This window comes from Sinocyclocheilus grahami, unplaced genomic scaffold, assembly GCF_001515645.1.
Source record: "Sinocyclocheilus grahami isolate Dianchi unplaced genomic scaffold, SAMN03320097.WGS_v1.1 scaffold251.1, whole genome shotgun sequence".
In the NCBI taxonomy this organism is placed as follows: Eukaryota; Metazoa; Chordata; class Actinopteri; order Cypriniformes; family Cyprinidae; genus Sinocyclocheilus; species Sinocyclocheilus grahami.
This window is the reverse complement of record NW_015505430.1, coordinates 858,744-886,193: the sequence shown is the minus strand read 5'-3', so window position 1 is coordinate 886,193 and position 27,450 is coordinate 858,744. Positions and strand designations below refer to the sequence as shown.

The 27,450-nt window shown below is 34.5% G+C and overlaps 3 protein-coding genes across 5 annotated transcripts in view; 2 read left to right on the top strand and 1 right to left on the bottom strand.

Moving 5' to 3' along the window:
* ttyh1 (tweety family member 1) overlaps positions 1 to 8,250 on the top strand; it is a 29,218-nt gene extending 20,968 nt beyond the window's left edge. Inside the window, exons 9-15 of one of the 2 annotated variants that reach the window (XM_016289744.1) lie at positions 1,112 to 1,167; positions 2,082 to 2,174; positions 2,305 to 2,397; positions 2,550 to 2,689; positions 4,207 to 4,374; positions 6,080 to 6,158; positions 7,275 to 8,250. In XM_016289744.1, coding sequence (XP_016145230.1) covers positions 1,112 to 1,167; positions 2,082 to 2,174; positions 2,305 to 2,397; positions 2,550 to 2,689; positions 4,207 to 4,374; positions 6,080 to 6,158; positions 7,275 to 7,358 — 713 coding nt within the window. In that variant the 3' untranslated portion in view covers positions 7,359 to 8,250. The remainder of the gene's footprint in view (positions 1 to 1,111; positions 1,168 to 2,081; positions 2,175 to 2,304; positions 2,398 to 2,549; positions 2,690 to 4,206; positions 4,375 to 6,079; positions 6,159 to 7,274) is intronic. The other variant, XM_016289745.1, reaches the window with a different exon arrangement.
* A 5,252-nt stretch (positions 8,251 to 13,502) lies between these two features.
* josd2 (Josephin domain containing 2) lies at positions 13,503 to 18,443 on the bottom strand. Of its 2 annotated transcripts, none has more exons than XM_016289799.1 (5): positions 18,220 to 18,443; positions 17,985 to 18,113; positions 17,420 to 17,545; positions 17,124 to 17,219; positions 13,503 to 14,370 (listed from the first exon to the last, which is right to left on the bottom strand). In XM_016289799.1, the coding sequence occupies exons 2-5, from the start codon at positions 18,104 to 18,106 to the stop codon at positions 14,259 to 14,261; spliced, it is 456 nt and encodes a 151-aa protein (XP_016145285.1). In that variant the 5' UTR covers positions 18,107 to 18,113; positions 18,220 to 18,443; the 3' UTR covers positions 13,503 to 14,258. The 2 variants fall into 2 exon arrangements, with proteins under 2 accessions (XP_016145285.1, XP_016145284.1); XM_016289798.1 differs by having other exon boundaries at positions 17,124 to 17,318; positions 18,220 to 18,440.
* Positions 18,444 to 20,036: 1,593 nt separating this feature from the next.
* Positions 20,037 to 25,626, top strand: ube2s (ubiquitin-conjugating enzyme E2S). The gene is made up of 4 exons (XM_016289743.1): positions 20,037 to 20,572; positions 21,082 to 21,229; positions 21,315 to 21,505; positions 24,110 to 25,626. Exons 1-4 carry the CDS (start codon positions 20,570 to 20,572, stop codon positions 24,455 to 24,457), a joined length of 690 nt encoding a protein of 229 aa, XP_016145229.1. The 5' UTR covers positions 20,037 to 20,569; the 3' UTR covers positions 24,458 to 25,626.
* The last annotated feature ends 1,824 nt before the right edge of the window (positions 25,627 to 27,450 follow it).

The following is a 27,450-nucleotide window of genomic DNA, read 5'->3' as shown; positions in this document are numbered from 1 at the left end:
TAACAGCACATAACATAGGCACCTGATTCTGAACAAAAAAATCTGACTGGCACTTGTACACCGAGGGACTTTTAATAAAAGTCGCAGTGCATCATTATATGCAACCTGCAACTTGTTAAATTTAGCTTTACTGTAACTGCACCACAAGTGGGCAGTATACAGTGGAGTGCAATAGGCTTTAAACAAAGCTATTTTGACATCATCACTACACATGCTAAATTTACGAACAAGCATGTTAGCTTGTGCATACAATTTACAATACTGTCTCTGAATGTCATCATCGTCACAAAGGTCACTTCTAATGATGTGACCAAGATATTTGACCTTATTCACCACAGATAACTCCTGTCCAGCCAAATAAAAAGAGGGGAACACGGCCTTACGGTCCTCCTTTGTTTCAAATCAGTCACTTAGGGTATGTTCACAGGACAACAATGTGCTAAAAAACGGAATGGTTTTTCCATTGTGTTTTTGAAAAGTTTTGGATACAAATGACAGCATTGTTAAAACGATCGCCATTCCGCAAAAACCGCAGGATCCGCAAAAACGACTAAAAGTGCTGAATTATGCGTGCCAGCCAGGCCAGCAGTTGGCGATGTCACTTTGTAAAGAAACACTATGCACCTGTGCACATGCCTATAGACTGAACACACAGTAATATGCATGTGCCTGACGTCGCCGTTTTCACAAATTTACAAAGAGATGATAATGGTATAATTTTCAAAAGCATGCACTTTAAAACCAATTTTCCAAAATGTGCGATTTCAGACCCTAAAACACCATTGTCATGTAAATCAACTGCCAAAATGCATTAAAAAAAATTTAAAAACACGAGTGCATAAAAACTTTTTAACTGGAGTGCCACATTTAAAAAAAAAAAACACTGTCATGCACAAATCAGGGTTTACATAGAAATAAATGGAGAAGCAGAACAGTGGAATACAAAACCACGTTCTGTGTGAACAGCCCTCGACAGGCAGTAGGCAGTGACACAGCTCACTAAGTTTTGGAACAAGTCTAACTGCCCATATGCCTTCATCTCTGATGCATACGCAGTATTACCCATGTCTTCAATCTTATTTTTCTCACTCTTTCTCTTCTCTCTAAATAGAAATCCTGGATTATTACCTAACCTGTGACAGGAAAATGAGCAGCCCTTTTCAACAGGTGCGCAATCTTGTTACATGAAGCTGCAGACGGTGATGTCATAGAGATTACTAAAGCAGTAAAAAAAATTGAATGTTAATGATGGCACAAGGCAGAATTCCCCAAATATAAGGAATTATAATGATGTCACAAAGCACAGATTAAGATTAGAAAGCAATGCTATTTATGTCACAGTGGGGATGAACAGAATAAAGAGGATTATGACATTATAATCAAGATTTTGTAATCAAGACCAAGACTGACAGTGTTTTGGATGGGCTGATGAATGAAGAACTGAATTTGATGTCATAAAAGGAAATTATAAGGACAGTGAAATAACAATATTATAAGAGAAAAAGAAAGGCCCGTTTCACACTGATGGCTTTTCTGCTGCATAATAGAACTGCCACTCTATAGAGAAAAGAAAGTGTATTGAATAATTCCTTTAATAAGGCCCACAAATAACAGAACTGTTACTGAACCATTGAGAATTATTATATTGCTTCATAAAAGCCATTTTTACTATATTTTCCTCTTCAAAAATAAGATCAGTGTTGAAATGCATGCAGTGTGAAACAGTGTTATTTTAGTATCATTGATATACTGTGGTTAATATTTTGAATTAAAATGTTATATTTTAACTTGTGCTGTCAAACGATTAATCGCATCCAAAATAAAAGTATATATATACTTAGTAACCCTATGTAAACAAAAACTTTTATTTTGGATGCGATTAATCGTTTGACAGCACTAGTTTGAACTTGATTATTAGTCGTTTTGTTTTGTGTTTTTGTCATTTTTATTATTTTCTATATAATATGTCTTTTTTAAAATTAATTTCTCATTTATTAATTTTAGTTCAAAATGCAATTACAGTTTTTAGCTTGTGAAATTCAGTTAAATCAGCAAAATTCTGTTTGTTGACCTGCCATAAGATACTGACCCAGTCCCAGAGAGCGCTTTCCAGCATCCACTCTCACCTTTCCAGTCTGGATAGAGACGCCCTCCCACGCTTTCCAAAGGCAGAGGTATGTTAGCACTGCTTTCATTGCCATCAATACCACAATATGTCTGCCACTGACGGGAAAGATCAATAGCAGCTGTACAGTAAAGTGGATGCAACATGCTGCTTAGCTACTGTGTTCTTTTCCCTTTTAGAAGTCACTCAGGGAAGTACAGCAGATCCTCAACGCCACTGAGGGCAACTTCCACCAGCTGGTAGCACTTCTCAACTGTCGAGGGCTGAACAAGGTAACCATAGCAACCTGCTTTCCACCTCAGCCTGACCTCAAGTGAGAGTAATACTCTGCAGTTGAGCTTGATAAGCTATATCTCTCTCTATATATATATATATTATAGCAAACTCTCTCAATCTACTCTCTGTTTTCATGTCACTCTCTCAGGATTATGTGGACTCTCTGAAAGGCTTGTGCTATGATGGGATGGAGGGGTTGCTCTTTCTTTCCCTGTACTCGTTTCTCTCAGCTTTAGCGTTCACAGCTATTCTTTGCTCCCTCCCTGGAGCCTGGAGGAGTTTCCACAGGTCAGATGAACTTCATCCCTTCACCCCGTCCAACGTCCCATCTGCTGTTGTTTTCAGAAATGGCATTATAATAATGCTGTTAATTATTTTGATTTGTTAAAATGGATGAGGTACATAAAAAGTAGTGTTGCTCTTGGGGTAAATATTATTATATCATATTATGTAGTTATATCATTCGGTACATGTTTTTTTATAAAAAAAAAAGAAACAAAGAAAATATTAAAAAAATAAAGAAAACATTTACATAATTTATAATTTACATCAAGACTACTTCTATTTAGCATTTTTTTCTCAAAATTCAAACGGTTCTTTTCCCATAACATTTTATTAGAATTATAACAAATTAAGTGAACAATTACTCACACACACACATACAAATAAATATAAATTTAAATTTTGTTTTAATTTTACATTTTTAAATAATAATTATTATTCATTATTCATTACTTTATTTTAAATATTTTAGTGTTTTATTTTGTTTATTTTTAATTAATTAATTAATTAATTTGTTTGTTTTAAATGTATATGGTTGTGATTTAAATCATTATTACCTTCATCAGCTCATGAACCCCTTGCAGATCCCTCAAAAAAACACACAAAAAAAACAGATTTTGGTTATTACGTTTCATTGTTTATATTTTTTTATATCCTAAAGCATTTTTTGCAGTTTTAATTAGAGTCGATCGAATAACAAAATTGTAATGTCTCAGACTTTTGCACTCCACTGTATTTATGAATGCAGAAGGCGCATATTGCTTTAAATGCTTATTTAATTATATAGGGAAATACCCAAGACAGAGGAATGTCATAATATGTGTCAAATGCATCTGGAACACGAATAAAGAAATGTTCCCTGGGAACCTGAAAAGTTCCGATTTTTAATGCAAAACAAGATACATAATTCCACCATCCTCAACAACAAATGCAGCCAAATGTTAACGGAGGTGGGCTGGGTCAGCTCAACTCCACTATAGTTTGTGTTGTAACAGGGTAAACACCGACAACCGCACTCATCAGCAATGCACAGATGAGAGAAATGTGATCTCAACTTAAGGGCATTAGTGCTTAAATGCACTTTACTCCTTATATCTGGATATGGTATTAATGTCGCTATAACCATTAGTTCAGAAAGCTCAGTCACTTACTATTTATTCAGCCTGACTTGGTACACTCCCTCCAAGTGCCTGATGTTAGCAAATCCATCAGAGGTGGCTGCAGTGTTTAATTGCAGTAAAACTGTGTTCAGAGCACAAACTCCATTTGCACAGACAGTAGATGGCAGATGCATAGATTACTGAAATGGCAAAGAGGAGCGAGACCGATTAAAGGATTACCTACTAGACTGAGATTATTTGATTTCATGACAATATCTACATGTATATATTAATGAGAGATTTTTCAATAAATGGCTTTAAGCCTTTGTTTTGCATATAACATATAGCAGATAAAATGTATACTTATTTCGTAACATTTTTTTTTCACTTTCTTTGTTGCATAATTCTTACTGGATGGCATAGCGATTTAGAGGAATACGAGGACTCTGACAGCGAAAGCGAGGACCCCTTCACTTCTCATCAGGCACGTAGACAGACGGCCACGGGCTCCCAGCGAGGGGCCTTGCCCCCCTTCTATAGTTACCAGGGGGCCGGCTGGACTCCCCCCTTTTCTAGCGCGCCTCCGTTACCGTGAGTAACACATAAAAAATAATATATATATATATATATATATATATATATATATATATACTATATATATATTGAAAACTTTAAAATTAAAGAATGTAAAATTTAGTTAGCTAAATGTAACAATAAAATAATACAATTGAAAAAAATATATATTATTTTTCAAATTAAATTCTCCAAATGCTCTTCAGTAGAGTTAAAAAAAAGAATACATTTAAGCATTTAAACATTATTTATTAATTTATTATTTGTTACTACAATATGGTTCAGAATTTTGGGTCCATTAATTTTTTTATTTAAAACAATTAATATTATTTTTCAGCAAGGATTTAAATTGATCATACGTAAAAGCAAAGACATTTATAATGTTACAAAAGATTTCTATTTTAAATAGATGCTTTTCTTTTGCTTTGTTCTATTCATCAAAAAATCCTGAAAATAATATGTCATGGTTTCCTCAAATATTACATATTCAAATATATTTTAAAATAGAAATAAATATTTTAAATTAAAATAATTTACAATATTAATGTTTTTACTGTATGTTTGGTCAAATAAATTGAGCATTTATTGTTGAGCATAAGAGACTTCTTTCAAAAACACTTTTGAACTGTAGTGTACATTTTAAAACATTAAATAAACAATATAAAATATATTATGTTTATTTGTCAGTTTTGTACTTTTTTTTTTATTCATAAATTGATGATTCATTTCTTTTTAAGTGGCACTTCTAGTCGTCCATATAAGTTTAGGTATTAGAAATCCACAGATTCTAGTTTATTGCTTGAGCAGCTACGCATCAAGGTTGCATTATGAATTACCTTTGCACTATAAAACACGTGTATAGGCTTATTAACATAAAAATACAGAAACAAGTGTCATGCATATGCAGGCAAACACATAAAGCTCCAGTCCCACACAGACAGGTAGATAGGCAGGTGTTAGATGGAGCACACACACAGACTAATACAAACACATGCACACACAGACAGACACACAGACAGGTCTATATGTCAAGCACAGTCTAGCCAAAAAACAGACATGAGTCCAGAGGTCTGTCTGTCTGTGTGTCTGTGTATCGGTCTGTCCGTCATTGCAAGACAGACATAGATCCTCCAATCAGAGACGATGCACAATATAGGTAAAGTCCCGCCCCCTCCGATATTTCTGTCCGCTGTCAAAAATCACGCTGTCCAAACTACATCACTCTTTTCAAATCTATTGCAGTCTGCCTTGCTGTTTCTTTCTCCCTGCTTTTCAACATCCCCTGTTTCTCTCTCTTTCAATTATTCTGTTTGGAAAGATCATATTTTCTGTTTTCATAAAATTAGATCTGACATGAACACTTCTTCTCACTTCATTCACATTTCCTTGTGCTTTAAATTTTTATTTTTATTTTATTTTTTTTTACAATAAATCCAAATTCTGTATTCTAAATTTATACATATTGCATATCTCTTAGATATGTGTTCTCTTAGATTCTTTCAGAAAAAGATCTAAAAATTATTCAAGTGAAAATGTCACATCTCTCTAACTCTCTTCCACCTTTTTCTCTTCCTGTTTCCACCCTGGATCCTGGCTCTCAATTCTTTCCGTGTGTCCCTTTGGTGTGGCATGTCATTCATCTGTCTCTTTGCTGTCCGCTTCCTCCCCCTCTATTGCCCCCTTCACCTTGTTCCTCTCTGCGCCTCTCTCTTTCTCTATGCAGGACTCCAAACGTTTCCTCCAATGGCAACCCTGGTTATGAGAACCTGCCTTTGAGTGACAGGCAGTCCCCACCCCCCTCTGTGAGTTCCCTTGTCTTTGTCACATCACTGTAATCTGTGGCTTTCTCATGATTCATTGTGTTAAGATTCAAACTGATTGACACACAGATCAGACTAAATGACCATTCGCTAAGCTCCGCCTTAAAATGTTACTGACCAATCGTCATCCACCATGTTATGAGACAAGCTTTGCTTTTTAAAAAATATAATTCTATATAAGTCCTGTTTGTTTAGATGATGTTTAGTGAAACATGTTTACTATTCTACAAAGGTTTGGGGTCAGTAAGAATAAAAAACAATTTTTTTTAAGTAGTCTCTTATGCTCACCAAGGCTGCATTTATTTGACCAAATACAGTAAAAACCATAATATGTTTAAATACATTTAAAGTAACTGTTTTCTATTTTAATATGTTTTAAAATGTAATTTATTCCTGCGATGACAAAACTGAATTTTTAGCGTCATTACTCCAGTCTTCAGTGTCACATGATTCTGCAGAAATCATGCTGATTTGCTCCTCAAGAAACATTTCTTATTATTGACAATGTTGAAAACAGAGGCACTACTTAATATTTTCGTGGAAACATGATAGATCTTTTCAGGATTCTTTGATGAATAAAAAGTTCAAGAGAACATCATTTATTGAAATAGCAATATTTTATAACATTATGCATTTGTTATGTCTTTACTGTCACTTTTGATCAATTTAATGCATTGTTCCTAAATAAAAGTATTTTTTTTTTTTAAAACGTATTGACCCTAAACTTTTCAACAGTAGTGTATGTTATGAGATAATATATTTTAATATTTTATAAAAATATTTACAGAAAAATTAGCATAGTCATATTTCATGTAGAAACAATATCAGTTTAATATATTTAGTTATTAAAATTCCAGTGGGGTATTCTAAAATGCTTGCCTGAGTTAGCAACAGTAACTAAGGGGACGGAGCTTAGTGAATGGTTTAAATATATATTGTGAGAAAACAAAGGTAGGATAAATAAGATTGTTTTTTTTATGCATATGAGAATGCATTTATGATTTAATTTATAAATGAATATGTACTTTTCTCTCTCCTCCACTTGCGGATCCGGCTTCTCTTCGGACTCCTCCTCTGTGCGGTTTTCTGAAAGTACAGTACTCTCCCAGCATGCTGACTGGCTACGGCGGCAGTCAATCACATTCCAACCCGTCCCATTCAAGAAACCTGTACTCACACTAATTATTTTTCTGTATAGTAGAAAAGAAAGATATATAGCAAGGTTTAGTTTTCATATGGATGGACACTTTATGAGACGAGAGACTAATTTAAAACTAGATGTTAAATATCTGTGTGTAACGTCAGTACCATTGAGTCTTTTGGGTGTAACAGACTTACAAATTCAATGACCGAAAAAGCCATGTGCTTCATTTAGTCGTCCGATCCTATCACTTCTTCTCCCGCTAGTGTCATGCTGTACATAGCTAGTGGAAACAAGATGGTATTGACGTTACAAGTAGTGGTCTATTTTTAAATGTATAACCACTTTATTTTGGAGTTTTTATATTGTTATATGTAGTCACAGATACATAGTAGCGATGGCACAATTTCTTTGTATGATTATGCCGTTTTTTCTTCACCTTTCTTTTTTTTAAATATTTGACAGGACCCTATTTTATAAGTGGCAATTCTGTATTACCTTGTATACCCTCTGATACTATATGATTATTTATTTATATAATATAAATATATGAATATATTCACTGTATAAACATTTGATTGTTAATGCATTTTGATGATCAAAGAAAAAAAAAATGTTGAGGGCTAGTGTCCCATTCCTCTGCTGGCTCTGAGCAATACAACTGCGTTTCGTCAATTGCAATGCAGTGGCCACAATGCAAGCAGCAATAATCATCGGGACATCTTGCAAACAACATCTGTGTCTGTGTGTGTCGGAGGTCTTCATGACATGTTCCGTATATACCGTGTATATATATATATATATATATATATATATATATATACACATTTGAAATTGCATTGGTCCCTTCTCTTGGCTATCAACCTGTTGTTAATCCTTAAAAAATGAGTTTCTATGGTTTAATGCTCCTTTTGAATGGCATCCTTTTTCACTACAGAGTCTAATATAAATGAAATAAAAAATACAGTAACAAAAGTGGAGTGTCTGAAAATGATTTTTATGTCTTTACAGCTGCTGATGCAAAGCACTACAAGCATCCTGCTAAATAAACCTATACTGGATTATTACCTACAGTAGGTCAAAAATATTTCCCCCTATATTATTGTTTTTCAAAATCATATTAAGTAATATTTTTTAAATATTACAAAAAATGTTATTTAAACTCTTTGGCCTAAGCATATAAATGCAGAATGTTGTCCATTTATGTCCAGTACTAAAGGAATCAATTAATTGAAATAAATGATTACAATTACAGCTTTTATTTTTTAATTGAAATAAATCTGACATAAGATTAAAAAAAAAATGAAATGCTGCCTTGGCAGCTAACTGAAATAATAATAATAATAAATGTTTAAGTGCTAAACTATTAAAACTAAAAGATAAAAATAAGCTAAAGCTAAATAGAAATATTAAATATGAACATAATTACTAAAACCATAATTCCTAAAACCTGAAAATTTTATATAAAAATTAAAACAAGCTCAAAATATGGATGAATACTATAATAGTATATAAATAAATAATAATAAAAAACACTGTTATCCAGTCCCTTTGTTAGATTATGCAGCTTCACATTCTGTACTTTCTGTTTTACAATTTTTTTCTTCACTAAAACACAAACTTTTGTTTTTTTACACAAATTCAACAATAGATATCTGACAGCTATAGTGCAGTACAGTGTCTACAGGGGCGCTTAATTCATAATTAGGCCTAGAAGAAAAAAAGTAAAATACATTTTCAAATGTAATTTGAACATTTTCAGATTACAGATATAAAAATCCCGGACTTATTTTATTCATTTTGGGCACTTTTTATGGCACATTTGCCCAAAGTCGTGGTTAATTTCAGACCCTGCTCTGCATTTAACATGATCCTTTTTGTGAAATTCAACCGATTCATTGACTTGATTAAATATAATTTATATATTAAAATCCAGCTCTGACAACAGAACAATCATTAATCGACAAACATTAGTAACAGGGTTCCCACTCTTTCATGAACACCAGATTCAAGGACTTTTTAAAGCACCATTTATTTTATATCAAGCACCTATCAAATTCACACCCCAGCAAATGTAGTGTCATGAAAGACCTTACAGTACTTAACATTTACATAAAACATTTCAGAGTAATAATGTTTTGAATGTGTAGGTTTCATAAATTTAGACCGTTTTGAGCAGTTGTGTTCAAAGGAATTTAATGAAATCCATTTAAGTCAGTACTGGGGATAAATAAAATTCAATTTCTAAAATATTTATAAAATATGCATCAAACTGATTTTTGCTGTAGTTTTTGTATAAGATTTAAATTTGAAAGAATTTCTCAATTTTTAAATTAATAAAAAGTGGTTAAATGTTGTAATAATAACATTAAAAATTTGCACATTCACTCAAAAGATACGTTACTCATTAATAAATAAACTCAAGTCAAAATAATTTTGTAAATTACTTTTTATTGTAAATCCCATTTTTCATCTTTGACCTAGGAATGCAGCTCAAACATGCAGCTGCTCAAAACGTCAGTATTTTTTGAAAATATTTAATGAGCATTTTAAACTTTGTACATGTGCAAATCTGCAAAAAAAATATAAAGAAAATAAATAAATAAAAAATAGGACTTTCTATTTGCTTTTAAACTGTAAGTGCTTTTTACTAAGCTGTTTTTCCAATTTTTCAAGTTCTACATTTTCTCAGCTCCATGCTGCAGTAAGTTTTGGGAGTTCATTTTTAGTCCATCTCCTATCCTGAAAAGTCTGTCTTCCAGAGACTGATAAAAATGAGCTCCTAAAACTTACTGCCAGATTCTGGAAGATGAATTCCTCAAACAGTGGTACAAGAGGATGAGGTGCTGGTCCTTCAAGAGTCAATCTCAACTTATCTGTCCATAAAGCCTATAAAAATAGTAGGGGTAATTCTTTTGGATTTTTTACCCAAGCAAAGTCTCTGAGAACCTGTCACCTTGTAATTCTGGAGACTCAAGGATGCAGTTTTGGAAAATAGTGGCACTGGAGACTAAAAGGTTCCTGATGGTTTCACACTTAATTCTTCACATTAATTATTAATTATTTTGCAGTTAACATGCTCTTTTCTTCTCCACCTGTTTTTTGCTGACCCAATGAGCATTTTGCTGACCAATGGTCATGCCTTAACTTTGACATTTCTGTATTGCATTAGTTTTTAATATTTCTCATGGGGATTTAATCATTTTTGACTTCTCAGTCTGAGTTAAATCTCTTTTTTGGCTCAAATCCGTAAAAGAAAACCTGCCTAATAATTCTGCACACCTTAATAAGGAGGTTTTTTTATTAAATACTAAAATAATAGTAGTTATTAAGATTGATGTGGTTTGGAATTGGTAAAATGTGCTTGGAAAAAAATATGATCAGAATATCAACGTGCCTAATAATTATGCACACACTGTAAGATGATTTACTGGCTCAATTTAATGCACACAATGTAAGATTTACACAGAGTGCGCATGATCTAAAATATGCATCAAACTGATTTTTGCTGTAGTTTTTGTATAAGATTTAAATTTGAAAGAATTTCTCAATTTTTAAATTAATAAAAAGTGGTTAAATGTTGTAATAATAACATTAAAAATTTGCACATTCACTCAAAAGATACGTTACTCATTAATAAATAAACTCAAGTCAAAATAATTTTGTAAACCACTTTTTATTGTAAATCCCATTTTTCATCTTTGACCTAGAGGAATGCAGCTGCTCAAAACGTCAATATTTTTTGAAAATATTTCATGAGCATTTTAAACCTTGTACATGTGCAAATCTGCATAAAAAATATAAAGAAAATAAATAAAAGAATAGGAATTTCTATTTGCTTTTAAACTGTAAACGCTTTTCACAAAGCTGTTTTTCCAATTTTTCAAGTTCTACATTTTCTCCTTAGCTCCATGTTGCAGTAAGTTTTGGGAGTTCATTTTTAGTCCATCTCCTATCCTGAAAAGTCTGTCTTCCAGAGACTGATAAAAATGAGCTCCTAAAACTTACTGCCAGATTCTGGAAGATTAATTCCTCAAACAGTGGTACAAGAGGATGAGGTGCTGGTCCTTCAAGAGTCAATCTCAACTTATCTGTCCATAAAGCCTATAAAAATAGTAGGGGTAATTCTTTTGGATTTTTTACCCAAGCAAAGTCTCTGAGAACCTGTCACCTTGTAATTCTGGAGACTCAAGGATGCAGTTTTGGAAAATAGTGGCACTGGAGACTAAAAGGTTCCTGATGGTTTCACACTTAATTCTTCACATTAATTATTAATTATTTTGCAGTTAACATGCTCTTTTCTTCTCCACCTGTTTTTTGCTGACCCAATGAGCATTTTGCTGACCAATGGTCATGCCTTAACTTTGACATTTCTGTATTGCATTAGTTTTTAATATTTCTCATGGGGATTTAATCATTTTTGACTTCTCAGTCTGAGTTAAATCTCTTTTTTGGCTCAAATCCGTAAAAGAAAACCTGCCTAATAATTCTGCACACCTTAATAAGGAGGTTTTTTTATTAAATACTAAAATAATAGTAGTTATTAAGATTGATGTGGTTTGGAATTGGTAAAATGTGCTTGGAAAAAAATATGATCAGAATATCAACGTGCCTAATAATTATGCACACACTGTAAGATGATTTACTGGCTCAATTTAATGCACACAATGTAAGATTTACACAGAGTGCGCATGATCGCGAAATCGAAAGTGAAAGTGAACAGCGAGCGCTCATTCAAATGCAATTTCAATACCCCGCATATCGATAGCGGCTTCCTGATGTGTGAAAATAATATACAATATTAGAATGTTTGCGGGAGCGGGACACACATTGCGGGAGTGGGTGGTAATGGTCAGAAATTGAGCGGGCTTAAGAAAACTGTCCCCAAGGCTCTAGACTGTGCATCAACAACACACACGCTAAGTTTTTTTCGCGCTACCCCACCTCCACCCCCAATCATTAGTGCTGTTTCGTTCTGGCTTTGACAGAACATATAGGACCATTTTTGAAATAGCGCCATAAACGGGTTAAAGCAAAAAAAAAAAATCTTTTGACTGAAAATTTTTCCTCAGCCAAACCCCATTCCACAGCCATACCTGTCACACACACAGTTTAAAAGCATTTTTTCTTCTTCTTGTAATTAGGAGCGCTTGTCCTCCTAATTTAAAATAATAAAAAATCAATAATCAATAATAAAAAATTATTTACACCTAATCTGAGGTAACATTTGACTCAAAGTGACTTACAAGGGTATTTTCTTTTTACCTTTGTAATGGCATCTTTTTCATCCATGTCAAATTCAAAAATGTATGTTTATAAGCTTTTTAAAATTTCTATTTAAAACAATATTATAAGAAGTAGAATAAGACAAATAGGTTACCAATCATATTAAATTAGTATTAATACAAAATGTATTTGTACAGAGGTGGCACAGAAGAACACAAAAGTGGCTTGTAGGTACTTTTTCAGACGTTTAATGAGGCTCAGAGGTGTTAAATTCATACATTTATGAGAAGATTAATGTTTTAAATATAACATTTTGAATACAGAAATATTAAATGATTTAAATCACTGAAAATATACGCTAAAAATGAAACTAAATCCACCAGCAGGTGGTGACAAATCACTGAATCATTCATTCAATTAATTTGTTCGAACAGCTGATTCATTCAGGAATGAAGCAAGCGACTGTCTTTATGAATGGGTAATCATGAAACTCAGCTGTGTTTGCTTTCAGAGATGTGAAGTGGCTGAGCTGTTACTATATTTGGAACTATTTTCGTTAAAGAAATAGAACAAATAGTGCAAATGATACGTTCCGTCATCTGTCATCGTGTTATAAGCGCGGAATCTGCGGGAATGAGTAGAATTATTATTAATAGCCGCAATCCCGCGCCGAAATTCAAGTCCTGCTCTGTGTTCTCTGCTAATAACCCGACTGTGAATGATGCGAGCGGCATCCCTATGTTGTCACTGAGAAGCTGCAGCCGTGGACGGGAATGATTTTTGGTGTGCCGGCAGAACAACAATAACAACAATGCGCTACATGTTTCTTTTCCCCTCATTTTATTTTTCCAATTGATGGAAATCCGTCATAGCGACGGAAAATTTTAATCCCTGCATAAACAAAATTTATTTCAAATTTAATTCAAGCACTTTCAAGAACCTATGTTTGTTTTCAAGTACTTTCCAGGCCTTGAATCCATATGTCTGAAATTCAAGTACTTTCAAGAAGCGTGGGAACCCTGTAGTAATCAGACGAAAGCAACAGCTCAGACACTGTTCAAAACACTGTTCGTAGTCATAATGACAATTTCAACAAGCACTGAATGAGCAAAAACAGTCCAAGTAGAAATTCAAATAAATAACACAAATCAAATTTATTCAGTTTCCCTCCATTTGGTGGAGTCTATGTAAATGAGGCAGTTTGCAAGAGAGCTTGAAAGAGTAAAGGACGTGACCATGAGATAGAGCTACACTCTCTTATCTCCTTTGTTTATGCATAGTAAGATGTACACTGATGTCTAAAAGGCAATGAACGATACATACTTGAACTCTAAAGTACCATTTCTGTGCATAGTTGTTACACAAATCTTTGATCTACTTCAGCAGTGGAGTGCATAGATAGAGATAAAGTGAGAGATGGTAGTTCCTGAGAGGAGAGAAAGAGAGAAAAGAGGAGAGTGACGCGGCTGGCACAGCTATAGTAGTGTCTCCCACAAGCACAGCCCCTGTGACCTCAGATAAACGGCTCCTTCATATGTCTCTTTAAACACTTGATCATTCTCTCGGACTTCCCTTCGTGTGTGAGTGTCTGTGGATGAATGTGAGCATCTTCCTGTAGTGCTGCTCTCCTTGAAGCTTTTCGGCGCTCCAGTATTTCTCTTTTTCTCCGCCATTTCTCCACATTGAGAGAGAGAGAGAGAGAATGTTCAATTTCATCACTTCCTGGTTTTGTCTGGTTTCAGCCACGTCCCATCGTCGTCTATTTCCTTTTGGACGACGAGAAGCATTTCTGCAATATCCTGAGAAAGCTGCTCAGTGAGAAATGACCTGTGAGGAGGAAGAATGAAGAATCAATAAAAACAAAGATCATGATTTATTGGGTTTCATTCACTTATAATTGCACAGAAATTACCGGTTTTCTCCAAACCAGTTATAACATTTTTATTTTCATCTTATAATATTATTTTAATTTACATATTATTTTCTCATGTTAAAATCATTTTAGCTTAAGTAGTTAAGCAAGTTTCATTTGTATTTATCACGGTCTATAAAGTAAAGCTACGCAGAAACATTTTTATTAGTAATTATGAACAAATTACTCTTATGAACCATTTCCATAAATGAACCTATACAGCTCAACCAGACTAGTCCGATTCATGAACAAATGACTCTTATGAGCCAGTTTTTATTAATTCTAATGAATCATTTAAAAAGACAAACTCTTAAGAAATCATTTAATCAATCTGATGAATCTTTCACTGAATTAACAGTTTTACACCAATGTTACTTTGGAATTACTATATTGCGTTATTGTTTTCATTAATGTTTTGACTTTGCTTTTATTTTTATATTTTAAGTCTTCATTTTAATTTTTAGTACTTCTGTTATGTGCTTTTGTCATTCATATTCATTTTTTATTTCTTTTTGTAATATTTCTAGTTTTAACTGATTTTTATTTCAGTTAGTAACTTAATTAAACTTATTTCAGTTGGTTGTCAAGGCAACATTTCTAATTTTCATTCAGTTTAAGATTTGATCTAATATTTATATTTTATTTTAGCTTTATTTCAATACAGATTTAGTTTTAGTTAACAATAAAAACAATACAAGATTACTTCAAGGGTTACTACTTTTTGTGAGTGTTATTGAAGGTTAGAAGATTCTCTGTAGTGTCTCCCACAAGCACAGCCCCTGTGACCTCAGATAAACGGCTCCTTCATATGTCTCTTTAAACACTTGATCATTCTCTCTGACTTCCCTTCGTGTGTGAGTGTCTGTGGATGAATGTGAGCATCTTCCTGTAGTGCTGCTCTCCTTGAAGCTTTTCGGCGTTCCAGTATTTCTCTTTTTCTCCGCCATTACTCCACATTGAGAGAGAAAGAGAGAGAGAGAGAGAGAATGTTCAGTTTCATCACTTCCTGGTTTCGTCTGGTTTCAGCCACGTCCCATCGTCGTCTATTTCCTTTTGGACGACGAGAAGCATTTCTGCAATATCCTGAGAAATCAGGAGATGTGTGTTGATACCCAGGCCCTGTCTTAGATGATATGATCGCCACAGTACATACAAATGCAAATGGGGTCCAAGAGATCATGTGATCCATCTTGACCTTATGTCTGTTGTTTCCTGTAATATTAATAACCATCTGCCATTATAGTACTGCTCTTGTTCTCATCGAATTACCTTGTTCTGCTTCATTATAATTGTGTCTGGGCAACACAGCACTGATTATCAGTGACATTTGGAAATGTGTGGGTCTCTTTTATTTCATTTTACTGTGTACACACCTGGAAGGTGTAAAACATGCACTAATGTTTTCATGCAAAAATACGTTTTTACTTTTTACTAAGTAACTAAAACAAAATTGTAGAAAATATTTACAAGTAATTCTTAGTAAGTCTCACCTGAGTTCTGTTTCTTCGCCAATACAGGCAGGCCCTTTTAATTTCGAGTCTAGGTTATAAAACTGTCCGTTTAAGCAAGTTTCATTTGTATTTATCACGGTCTATAAAGTAAAGCTACGCAGAAACATTTTTATTAGTAATTATGAACAAATTACTCTTATGAACCATTTCCATAAATGAACCTATACAGCTCAACCAGACTAGTCCGATTCATGAACAAATTACTCTTATGAGCCAGTTTTTATTAATTCTAATGAATCATTTAAAAAGACAAACTCTTAAGAAATCATTTAATCAATCTGATGAATCTTTCACTGAATTAACAGTTTTACACCAATGTTACTTTGGAATTACTATATTGCGTTATTGTTTTAATTAATGTTTTGACTTTGCTTTTATTTGTATATTTTAAGTCTTCATTTTAATTTTTAGTACTTCTGTTATGTGCTTTTGTCATTCATATTCATTTTTTTATTTCTTTTTGTAATATTTCTAGTTTTAACTGATTTTTATTTCAGTTAGTAACTTAATTAAACTTATTTCAGTTGGTTGTCAAGGTAACATTTCTAATTTTCATTCAGTTTAAGATTTGATCTAATATATTTTATTTTAGCTTTATTTCAATACAGATTTAGTTTTAGTTAACAATAAAAACAATACAAGATTACTTCAAGGGTTACTACTTTTTGTGAGTTTTATTGAAGGTTAGAAGATTCTCTATATAACTGTATTTTTTTTCACATAACTAATTAATCAAATCAAACTGAATCGGAACAGAATCAGGAGATGTGTGTTGATACCCAGGCCCTGTCTTAGATGATATGATCGCCACAGTACATACAAATGCAAATGGGGTCCAAGAGATCATGTGATCCATCTTGACCTTATGTCTGTTGTTTCCTGTAATATTAATAACCATCTGCCATTATAGTACTGCTCTTGTTCTCATCGAATTACCTTGTTCTGCTTCATTATAATTGTGTCTGGGCAACACGGCACTGATTATCAGTGACATTTGGAAATGTGTGGGTCTCTTTTATTTCATTTTACTGTGTACACACCTGGAAGGTGTAAAACATGCACTAATGTTTTCATGCAAAAATACGTTTTTACTTTTTACTAAGTAACTAAAACTAAATTGTAGAAAATATTTACAAGTAATTCTTAGTAAGTCTCACCTGAGTTCTGTTTCTCCGCCAATACAGGCAGGCCCTTTTAATTTCGAGTCTAGGTTATAAAACTGTCCGTTGACTTCCCGTACCGCCAGCCAGTGTCTGCGTCTCAGCGGGAGAGACACAAATCCCAGTGACACCCTTGACGGGACATTCAAAATGAAGCCCTGAATTTTGTCCAGGCACAAATTCTGTACTGACCTACAGTGAACGAGAGATATAGGGGAAAAGTTAACCCACCTTTTATGATCATCACAAAGCCCATGATTTATAAAGTGACATCGTGCTGCTGTCACACTCACCTGCGTTTGTCCCACCAAACAGCAGCGAGCCCCCGACTCTGCAAAGCTGCCATGATGACATTGACATCATAGTTTCCCGTGCCCAACACTGAGCGGTGTGGATTCATCACACATTGTGGGGCAAGTCTGCAAAGAAATAAAGTAGAAAACTTTGGCTTTGAGAATATAGAATTAAACATTATCTCTCTCTCTCTCTCTCTGTCTGTGTGTGTGTGTGTGTGTGTGTGTGTACTGGTTTATATATCCTGGTGGGGACTTAAACTTGACTACACACAGACTCATGGGAACTCGTGTCACGGTGGGGACCTAAATTGTGGTCCCCACGGGTACAAAAGCTTATAAATCATACAGAATTAAGTTTTTTGAAAATCTAAAAATGCAGAAAGTTTCCTGTGAGGGGTAGGTTTAGGGGTAGGGTTGGTGTAGGGCAATAGAACATACGGTCTGTACAGTAGAAAAACCATTACGCCTATGGAGAGTCCCCACAGGATTGTGCGTGTATGTGTATGTGTGTGTGTGTGTGTGTATATATATACACATATATATATATATATGAAACGCTCACCGCTTGCAGATGTCATCTGCTGTCTCCTTGGTAAAAACTCTCTCTTGAAGCACGTTGTTCAAGGCATGGATGGCGCACAGCTCCAGTCTCTGTTTCTCATGAAACACCTCGCCCTCGCTCATACTAACCCTGCCATCACAAGTACATTCAGCCCATTGTTTAACATTCGAGTACGCCCAAGAACAAATTATGTACTGACAGCAAATGACTGAAAACATCATAATCATCAACATACCTTCTGGAGGACAGAATCCGCAGTGCAATGATTTATCCACAGTAAGAAGTCAAATACTGCTTAGACGTGCCGTGACACTAATCTTTATTGTTCTATTACACCTGCCGTGGTGATAACTCGATCTACAACGCTCTCTGAAAAGAGTACGCTGTTTCTGTTTCTCGTCTGTGAGGATCGGCCGGAAGTTGTGTTGTTGTTGTTGTTGTTGTTGTTGTTGCGTTGAGGTAACGCCCCGTGCGGTCATCCAGGACACATGTGAGCTCCACATGGGGCGCTATAATAATTCTTTATTTTTTTTTTAATTATTATTTTTTTTTTTTATTATTGCAAGTATAAACACTTAACTTCAACCATTAATGTAACATTGGATGACATTATGAATACAGAAATTATATAGCAGATCATATGGGGCGCTATAATAATCAAAATCCTCTTGTGTACAAGTGATATCATTTTTCATTCCAATACCAGTGGGACAAGGAAATTAATATATTATGAAATATTTATAATTGGTTTGGAAGTTCTATAAAGAACAACATTTGATTCCTGGCTGTAAACAGTATTGTAACTATATGATATTTTGTATAAATGTAAAAGATTATTTAAGCATATTATATTATTATAAAACATTATATCATAAAACAGAGACACTTTTGCTTAGCATGCACGCATGCACCTCTTACATGTTCTTAGTTTTTGTTGTATAATTTAACTAGTTATACATTTTTTAATTTGTAAGATTATATTTTGTGAACACAACCTGCAAGCTTTTTTACTACTAAAATTGGAGTACCATCTAGCGGTCGTTAAGTAGTACAACAAACACTTGTGTTATCCGATTGTTTTGTGGGTTCAGTCAGTGTCAGATTTGTTTTCAGTGACACTCATTTAGCGGGCTTGCCTTAACTAAATCAGTAATGACGGTTAAGGGATAAAACAACTAGTTTTAACTCATGTTATAGTGAAAAATGCATAAGCCTATGACTAACTGATAACGTAAATGATCAATATCAAGCATGTATGACTTTTATGTTTTATATGATACATTTACTATTTTAATTTACAGTGTATGTTATACAATTATTTAAGTATTATTATCATTAATAATAATAATACAAATAATGATAAATACAAGCAAATAGTCAATAAAACAATTTGTAGCTTTGCACTATTTTCATTTGTTTTCTACACAGCAACACTGCAAATGCTTTGGTAATACAAATGTAAAAACAACAACAATAACAGTACTACTACTACTACTACTACTAATAAACAGGGATCTTCAGAGGGTCTCGAAACTCTTTTGGCCTTTGGGTTGTCAGTACAGATTTTACTGGCATGGAGGTCTTTATAGAAAACAACAGCAAAAGAGCCTATGTGGCTAATGCTTTGGCCTATCACAGATTCTAATATCACAGGAAATAGTTGCTATGAGTACATCTCTGACCATAAGATTCACAACACAAGTTCTTTTCAATATAAGAGATGGCTCATCGTAACGGGCTACATTTACAAATGATTTAGATTCAACAAAACGCAGCCTATTACTTTGAATAAAGAACATCGCAGAGCGACACTAAACGCTTCCAAAAAAAAAGTCTGTCATTGGATCATGTGTTGAAACAACATTTGTCCCTGCCTTTGGGAGGGCATGAGTTATTCAAACGCACCTATTGCCAAAGAGCATTTTTCGCATTCTCAACTTTCTCTGGTCCGTGAGGTTTCCAAGGGCTTCTACGTCAGCTTAACCCAAGCTTCTGATTGGCTAGAGGGATTTAATTGTTGCGCACGTGCAGGGCTTCTCAGACTCTGATTGGTTAAACCTCTTTCGAACTGCTTCTTAGACGAATTGTATTTTTGTTCCTGTGTCAAAAAGACAGCTAGCTGATAAGAAGCTACAGGAGCCGTCTGTGGCAGTTAGCTATCGAGCAAACCGACTTTATCAGACGAAACTGACAACATATTGGACTTTAAAACCTTTAGACGGCACGTTTCATCTGAGGACCACATCGGATAGCAGTTTCACAAGGGAAAGCTCTGGAGAATAGCTAGATAGCTTACATTGCTCAGCAAGCCCACCGCTAGCTTAGCCTTGTTTGGTAGTAACACTAGCAAGTCGACCGACACTACAGTGAGAAATTGGGTTTGATCATTTGTAAATTCTTTAAACGTCTTCATATATTTTGCAGTCTTGATTGATTGCAACTCTTAGATTCGTTATCAGTGGTTTCCGTCGGTCTCGTTGTGGACCACCGGATCGGTCTCGTCGGCCGGTTGGGTAGCAGTTTTAGCCAAGTTTTCTCATTTGAGGGACATTTGCTGGCTGTTAGAAAACCCCACACAGCTGGAAATGGTACGTTTGATTTGAAATCGATGGACGATACTTCAAACTGTTTGGTTGATATAAGAAAATAGGTTTTCTGTTTATTCTCATTCTCTCTCTTTTTTTTGTAGTTTAGTTCGTATATTATTAGACTGTACAAGCTGTAACTTATTGATCTACGACTAAAACGTTATCGTTCACATATAGCTGATTTCATTTCTTCCTCCTTTTTGTCTTTAATTTGTATCTTTTCACTGTCTTGAGCTAATACAGCAGATTATACTGCTTTGGTGTTAAACTAGCAGTCATGTGGCATTCGCTGAGTAATTTAACTTTGTTGCTGAAAATAAGTGTGTATTTTCAGGATTGTTGCTTTCCCAAAACTGCCACGAAACGAGGGGATTATATTGATTTTTCATGATATTTGATCGTCGTTTTTGTCAAGAACGTGTGCAGGTTTACCAGCAAATGTCAGTTTGTAGCAATTAATGCTGTGCATGCTTGACACTTTTTAATTTTGTATTTATGTATTTTTGGAGAATTCAAACGTGGAGAACTTGCCGCCTCAAGTGTTGAGACTCGTCTATAAAGAGGTGTCCGCCTTGGCAGCAGACCCTCCGGAGGGGATCAAAATCTACCCCAGTGAAGAGGACATCACAGAGCTGCACACTGCCATTGAGGGCCCAGGTAAGCAGTGCATATTATTAGTTGTTTCGCCTTTCTTTTAAGGACCATGGCTTAACAATTGACCTTTTCCCCTGTTTCACAACAGAAGGAACTCCATATGCCGGAGGGGTATTCCGGATGCGTTTGGTCCTTGGGAAGGATTTTCCTGCTGCACCTCCCAGAGGCTATTTCCTCACGAAGATTTTCCATCCTAATGTTGGGCACAAGGGTGAGATCTGTGTCAATGTATTGAGAAGAGACTGGAAGGCAGAGCTGGGCCTGAGACATGTATTGCTAGTAAGTAGCATTTTACTCTTTCTCCTGTCCTGTGAAACCTAGATTAAAATGCCTAAATATACAAGCATTTATAGTTTTTTTTTTTTGTTGTTGTTGTTGTTGAGTGTCATTAATGTAAAACAGTAAATCGACTGTTGTATTTGAAATTTTGTTTTAGTTGAGTAATTGAATAACCAATGACAAAGCAGAATCCCAGTAAAAGAGATTCATCTTAAAGGCAAATGTATTCTATGACTTGTATACAGGCATATGAATATTTGTATATTTAATTGTCTGTATTTTAATTTATTTGTCGTCATAGCAACTCTATGAATTCTATTTGAATGATTTTACTCCATTAGCCTATACATTTTAAAGAGACGCGAAGATATCTACGATTTACATAACTGATGGAATTACTACCTCATAAATTACAATAAGGATTTAAAAAATAAATAAATAAATAATTTGAAATTTTGTTTTAGTTGAGTAATTGAATAACCAATGACAAAGCAGAATCCCAGTAAAAGAGATTCATCTTAAAGGCAAATGTATTCTATGACTTGTATACAGGCATATGAATATTTGTATATTTAATTGTCTGTATTTTAATTTATTTGTCGTCATAGCAACTCTATGAATTCTATTTGAATGATTTTACTCCATTAGCCTATACATTTTAAAGAGACGCGAAGATATCTACGATTTACATAACTGATGGAATTACTACCTCATAAATTACAATAAGGATTTAAATAAAAATAAAAAAATAATAATTCTAGTAACGTCTTGCCACTTGGGGTTTCTGTGCCAATTCTGATGGGGCATTTTACCCCAAGAGTCTTATTTATTTATTATTTTTCCCCCTTCAAAATAATATATATATATATAAGCGTGTTAACGCAGGTGATACATTTTTTCAGTTTAACACGTTAAAAATATTTAACGCAATTAATGCAGGGGCGGAGCTAGGGTTGACTCATAATTGCTGCTAATTTTTTTTTTTCTTGACAAGAATTGCGTTTATTTAGACACAGGACCCTGAGACTATGAGCATGCAATGTTGTAGTTATATCGTCAGTTAAGTTATGAAGTTACCAAAAAAGGCAATTAAAGCTGCCTTAAAACTGTGCATGCATGTTAGTATTTGTTATGAGTTACATTTAAGAACATGTCTCTGAAATGGTTTTAAAAAATGTCCTGGAATACCCCAGCACTGTCTCCCTCATCTAACACACACGATTTAACTCGTCAGTTCATTAGAGACTTTAAGACCTGAAGTGGGTCAGAAAAGGTAAAGAGTTGAGAGAAAACACTATGCATGTCAAATCCTGTCATGTTCGGCAGCAGCAGCTCTTAAAGCAGCTAAAATAACCTAATAACCAGCTGCTGTCATGTCTGTTAATCAAAGAACAAAACAAAAAAAAGAGGAAATCAATAGCTTTAAGGATTAATCTTTATTTAAATTAGAATTTAGTGTTTGATAACTTTATTCAGTTTCTGTATATTTCCTGCTTTCTAAAGGGCACAGGTAGCTAAATATGACAGTTATTATGATGGGTTTATATGAAGATTGTTTCAAGTTTACTTAAATTAGAAGTTATTTTTTTTAATGTTAAAATTGGTTGTTCTCAATTATACTGTAATGTTGAATGGCTATAGTCAATGGTTAAATATTAGGGGGAAAAATTTTTCACAGAGACATCAGTAGTATTGGTATCAGTGATACTTGCCTTCGGTCATAAAGATGCCATTAAACAAATATTAAAAGTATACTGTCTGTTGTTTGTACATTTTGAAGATTGAATGTGAAATTATTGCAGTATAAAAGTATATTTAACAATTTTAATGTTAGATGGGATTAATCGCGATTCATTTCAGAAAAAATGTTATGGTTAATTAGTATTTTTTTTAATTGATTGACAGCACATGTATATACAGTGGTGTGAAAAAGTGTTGGCCCCCTTCCTGATTTCTTATTTTTTTGCATGTTTGTCACACTTTAATGTTTCAGATCATCAAACTAATTTAAATATTAGTCAAAGATAATACAAGTAAACACAACATGCAGTTTTTTTCACACCACAATATATATATATATATATATATATATATATATATATATATATATATATATATTAATTTTGACTCTACAAATCTAAAAACATTGTCCACAAATTTTGCAATGTCAAATGTACACAAACTTTGATAACTATAAAACGATACAATATCAGTGATTACTTTATATATGGCACTATTATAAACCTTATTTCAGTTTATAGCAGATGTCCCATTGTATTTAAATATTTTAAATGTATTTGGACACATTTGTTGGTTTTGCTTTTGTCTTCATAGCTTACCCCACATTCCCCTGCAGTTTTTGTTTAATGTGGTTGTATCAAACTTTGAATCTCATGGTTGGTGTAAATGTATATAAGATTAACTGTATTGTACAACAGTGACCACACTTTCAGCCAAGTCTAGATGTGGACATAGAAATTAGAGTTTTGTGACCATCACATCTTTGATTAAAACGTTCTGAGCTTCCAAAATGGTACCCTTTCTTCAGCACTGTATTATGTAACTCATTTATCATCCACACCCTTCTAATTCTTTCTTTTACAGACCATCAAGTGCCTTCTGATCCATCCTAACCCAGAGTCGGCTCTGAACGAAGAGGCTGGGAGGTTACTTTTGGAGGACTATAAGGAGTATGCATCCCGTGCTCACCTTCTTACAGAGATCCACGCTATGGGAGGCACGTCAGGGGCCCTTCAAGAACCCGCTGATGGACCCCAACCCAAGAAGCATGCAGGAGACCCAAACAAACGTGTAGCCGGGGCTGGTTTGCCAACAAATGGTGTTGCCACCAACAATTTAAGTAACAGCAGCTCCAGCGGCACAAGCAGTAGCAATACTAATATAGTTGCAAAGAAGAAAACGGATAAAAAACGAGCTCTGAGGAGGCTATAAAAGAGAATTAATCTGTGCTTTTTGTGTACATATAAATATTGATGTGTGCAGACCACCTTTTCTCCTCCTCAAACTGTCTTTCCATTTTTAGGATAGCACATTCATTTTGGCATGCTCCTACCAGATCACTCCTCTCATTTTTGTTCCCTTGTCTCTTTCAACTTATTCTCAGGACTTGAACTGTCCTTGTGACAATTCTCTCTTTGTTCCGTTCACAAAAGGGGTTTTCATCCGTTTCAGAAGTTTTACGAGTATGAAAACCGTAGTAAAAGTTTTGACAGTTCATTTGTGGCCTCGACAATTATATCATGACCATAAGCAGGATTTTGGTGTACTGTCTGCAGAGAATTTATAATATTTAGATTGCAGGTGTGATGGGACAGTTACTGTAATTCTGTCCTACTGTAGTACACTGTACTGCTTTTCTGGGGTTTAATGAAGAATAGTACATTGCACAGGATATGATCGTTGTGTGTGTTTGTGGTGAAAGATACAAGATCAGGAATAACAGACGGAGTTCAAATGTGGTCTGAATATTACTTTATTTGTTTGTTTTAATGTTTTTTTTTGTTTTTTTTTGTGAGTGCATATTCGTGTGGTATTTTTTTTTTTTATAGTTTTTACTAAATTTGTCTGTTCAGTTCTATTTTGTAGTTCACTTTTTCAAAAGGCCTTTTTTCCATTTTTTTAAGTGAATGGCTACATTTACCTGGCACTGACTCTTGATATTGAGTCCTTAAAGCCTTTGGGTCAGTTGGGGTAGAGCATTGGGGCTAATAGTTAATCATGAAATATGAGCCAGAAGTGGTGTTCCGTGTCGTCTTTGAAATGAAGTAGTTTGATTATACTTTTCAATAAGAACATTTACTCCTTTTTATATGACACAGCTGAAATTTTCTCTGGCTCTCTTGATCTCTCAATCAAAAGGCTGTTAAGGAGTCTCTGGTAGTCTGTTGTTGCCCATTGTTACATTATATGGGGCCTTCAGTTCCCAAAGACCCTCTCTAACAAAGTGATATGAACTTTGGACAAGATGCGTTTGCAGAAACAGTTTGCGAACATATTTAAAAGTTTGTGGATAAACTATAGGGCATTTTGTGGCCATTTAAGTTATTTAAATTAATAATAAATAAATAAATTTTGAGAGCAGTTTGATTTTTTTCCTTTTATTTATTAAAGAAAAACTGTATTAGTCTATATTTGTTGTGTTCCTGTCTGTGTTTTTTTTGGACAGTTGAAACTGGGCAAGGACATTAGGTTATCAGGAGTTATCTTCGAAATTATTGTGTGTTGGGAAATAATTTGATTTATTTTTTTCTTTTTTAATTTTTTTTAAATTAATTTACCAGTTAGAGGAATAGTTTACCCAGAAATGAAAATGTACTCCTCCTCAGGCCATCCAAGATATAAATGAGTTTATTTCTTCAAACGGATTTCTTCTGAACAGATTTTGAGAAATTTAGCATTACATCACTTGCTCATCAATGGTTAATGTGGAGTGAATGGGTGCCATTGGAATGAAAGTCTTTATAGATGATAAAAACACAATTAATCCAAAAGGTGAAAAAGCTGTGTATGTAATATATTCATTAAGACTCAAACTTAAAATCATTGCTTCTGGCTAAAATATGTGTTCTCTATACATAACGTTGCTTTCTCCAGTTAAAGTCGTCTCGTCTGAATTAGGAGATAAATATGCACTGATCAAGCACGGTTTACAAGTGAAAATGGTTCTAGACATATTATTTTGATGCTTTTATCAGCTATTTGGACTCTCATTCTGAGGCCACCCATTCACAGAGGATCCATTGGTGAGCAAGTGATGATAAAATGCTACATATCTCCAAATCTGTTCCGATGGGGGGTAAACATCTACATCTTGGATAGCCTGAAGGGAAGAACATTTTCAGCAAGTGTTCATGTATGGGTGAGCTATTCTTTTAAGTGTTTTGTAGAACTGTACATGTCCTCTAAATGGTCTGTATTTACATCTGCCCAGTTAGACTCATTGGAGTCTTACAGTTCAGGCTGCTTTCACATAGCATTCAGCAATATTTGCTTTTGAAACGTTGTATGATGATGGAGACCTGCAGATGGTTAAAAACAAGCTGTTCGGTGTGTTTCGCCCCTTAAAACATTGTATGCCATCCTCAGGTTTTACCCCATATTCAGAGAGCTCATAGCGGGCTGTAATTTGTGCGGGTTATGAACGGATGATCGGTTCTCGTCTCAGGTTGCCTGAGGCGGCCGAAACAGCGGCCCACCCACCTGTATAGGAATAGCTAAGTGCACACCGGCTAATTGCTGTCTGTAGGAAGGAAAGCCGATGAGGGGGAAGATATGAGCCTGAAGTACATATACAATAATCGAAACATTTCAAAGCGTTTATTTAAATTAATGAAGTTTCAAATCTCTGTGGGTTGCACAATAGGCCTAAACTAGTCTGCAAAACGGCTCGCCCCTTTCACCTGTGAGAATCACCGTTTCAAGAAAAACAAATGAATTGCTCTACTAGCACAGAGTGGTTAATATGTCATGCCCTCGGTGGATTATGTGCTGTGCGGTGAGCGTGTGATTGCATCGCTCTCCATGGTGCTGAAACGGCGATTGACGGCTCTCGGTTAGCCGGAGGCGCCGGAAGAGGTTCAGCACTTGGCTGCATGTATCTGTATCGCCGCAGAGGATATGTGATTATTAACCCGAGCTCATTTGTTTGATATTAGAGTAGGTGCAGATTAATTAAGCGAAATATTTCTCGTAGATTTAATCAAGCATTCAGTTGCCTAGATGATTAATCTTGGATAACTAAGGACTTCTTGTAACTAATACAAGTTGTATTGCAAAGAAGAGTAGGCTATTTTATGCAGGCGGGAATCAGATTAACAGTTTGAATAAAAGAAAATCTTTATGTAGATGTACATCGTGCAGTACTTAATTCATTAGACATGTTTATTTTGGAAGTATTTATGTGAATGTTAGGCTTTTACCATAGG

Coding starts and splice junctions, on each gene's coding strand:
- josd2 (XM_016289798.1), bottom strand. CDS start 18,106: ATGAGCGAGGGCGAGGTGTTTCATGAGAAACAGAGACTGGAGCTGTGC. Junction 17,546..17,984: donor GCAGATGACATCTGCAAGCG/GTGAGCGTTTCA, acceptor ATTTCTTTGCAG/ACTTGCCCCACAATGTGTGA. Junction 14,371..17,123: donor GGCGGAGAAACAGAACTCAG/GTGAGACTTACT, acceptor TCCTCCTCACAG/GTCATTTCTCACTGAGCAGC.
- ube2s (XM_016289743.1), top strand. Junction 21,230..21,314: donor CACTGCCATTGAGGGCCCAG/GTAAGCAGTGCA, acceptor GTTTCACAACAG/AAGGAACTCCATATGCCGGA. Junction 21,506..24,109: donor GCCTGAGACATGTATTGCTA/GTAAGTAGCATT, acceptor TTTCTTTTACAG/ACCATCAAGTGCCTTCTGAT.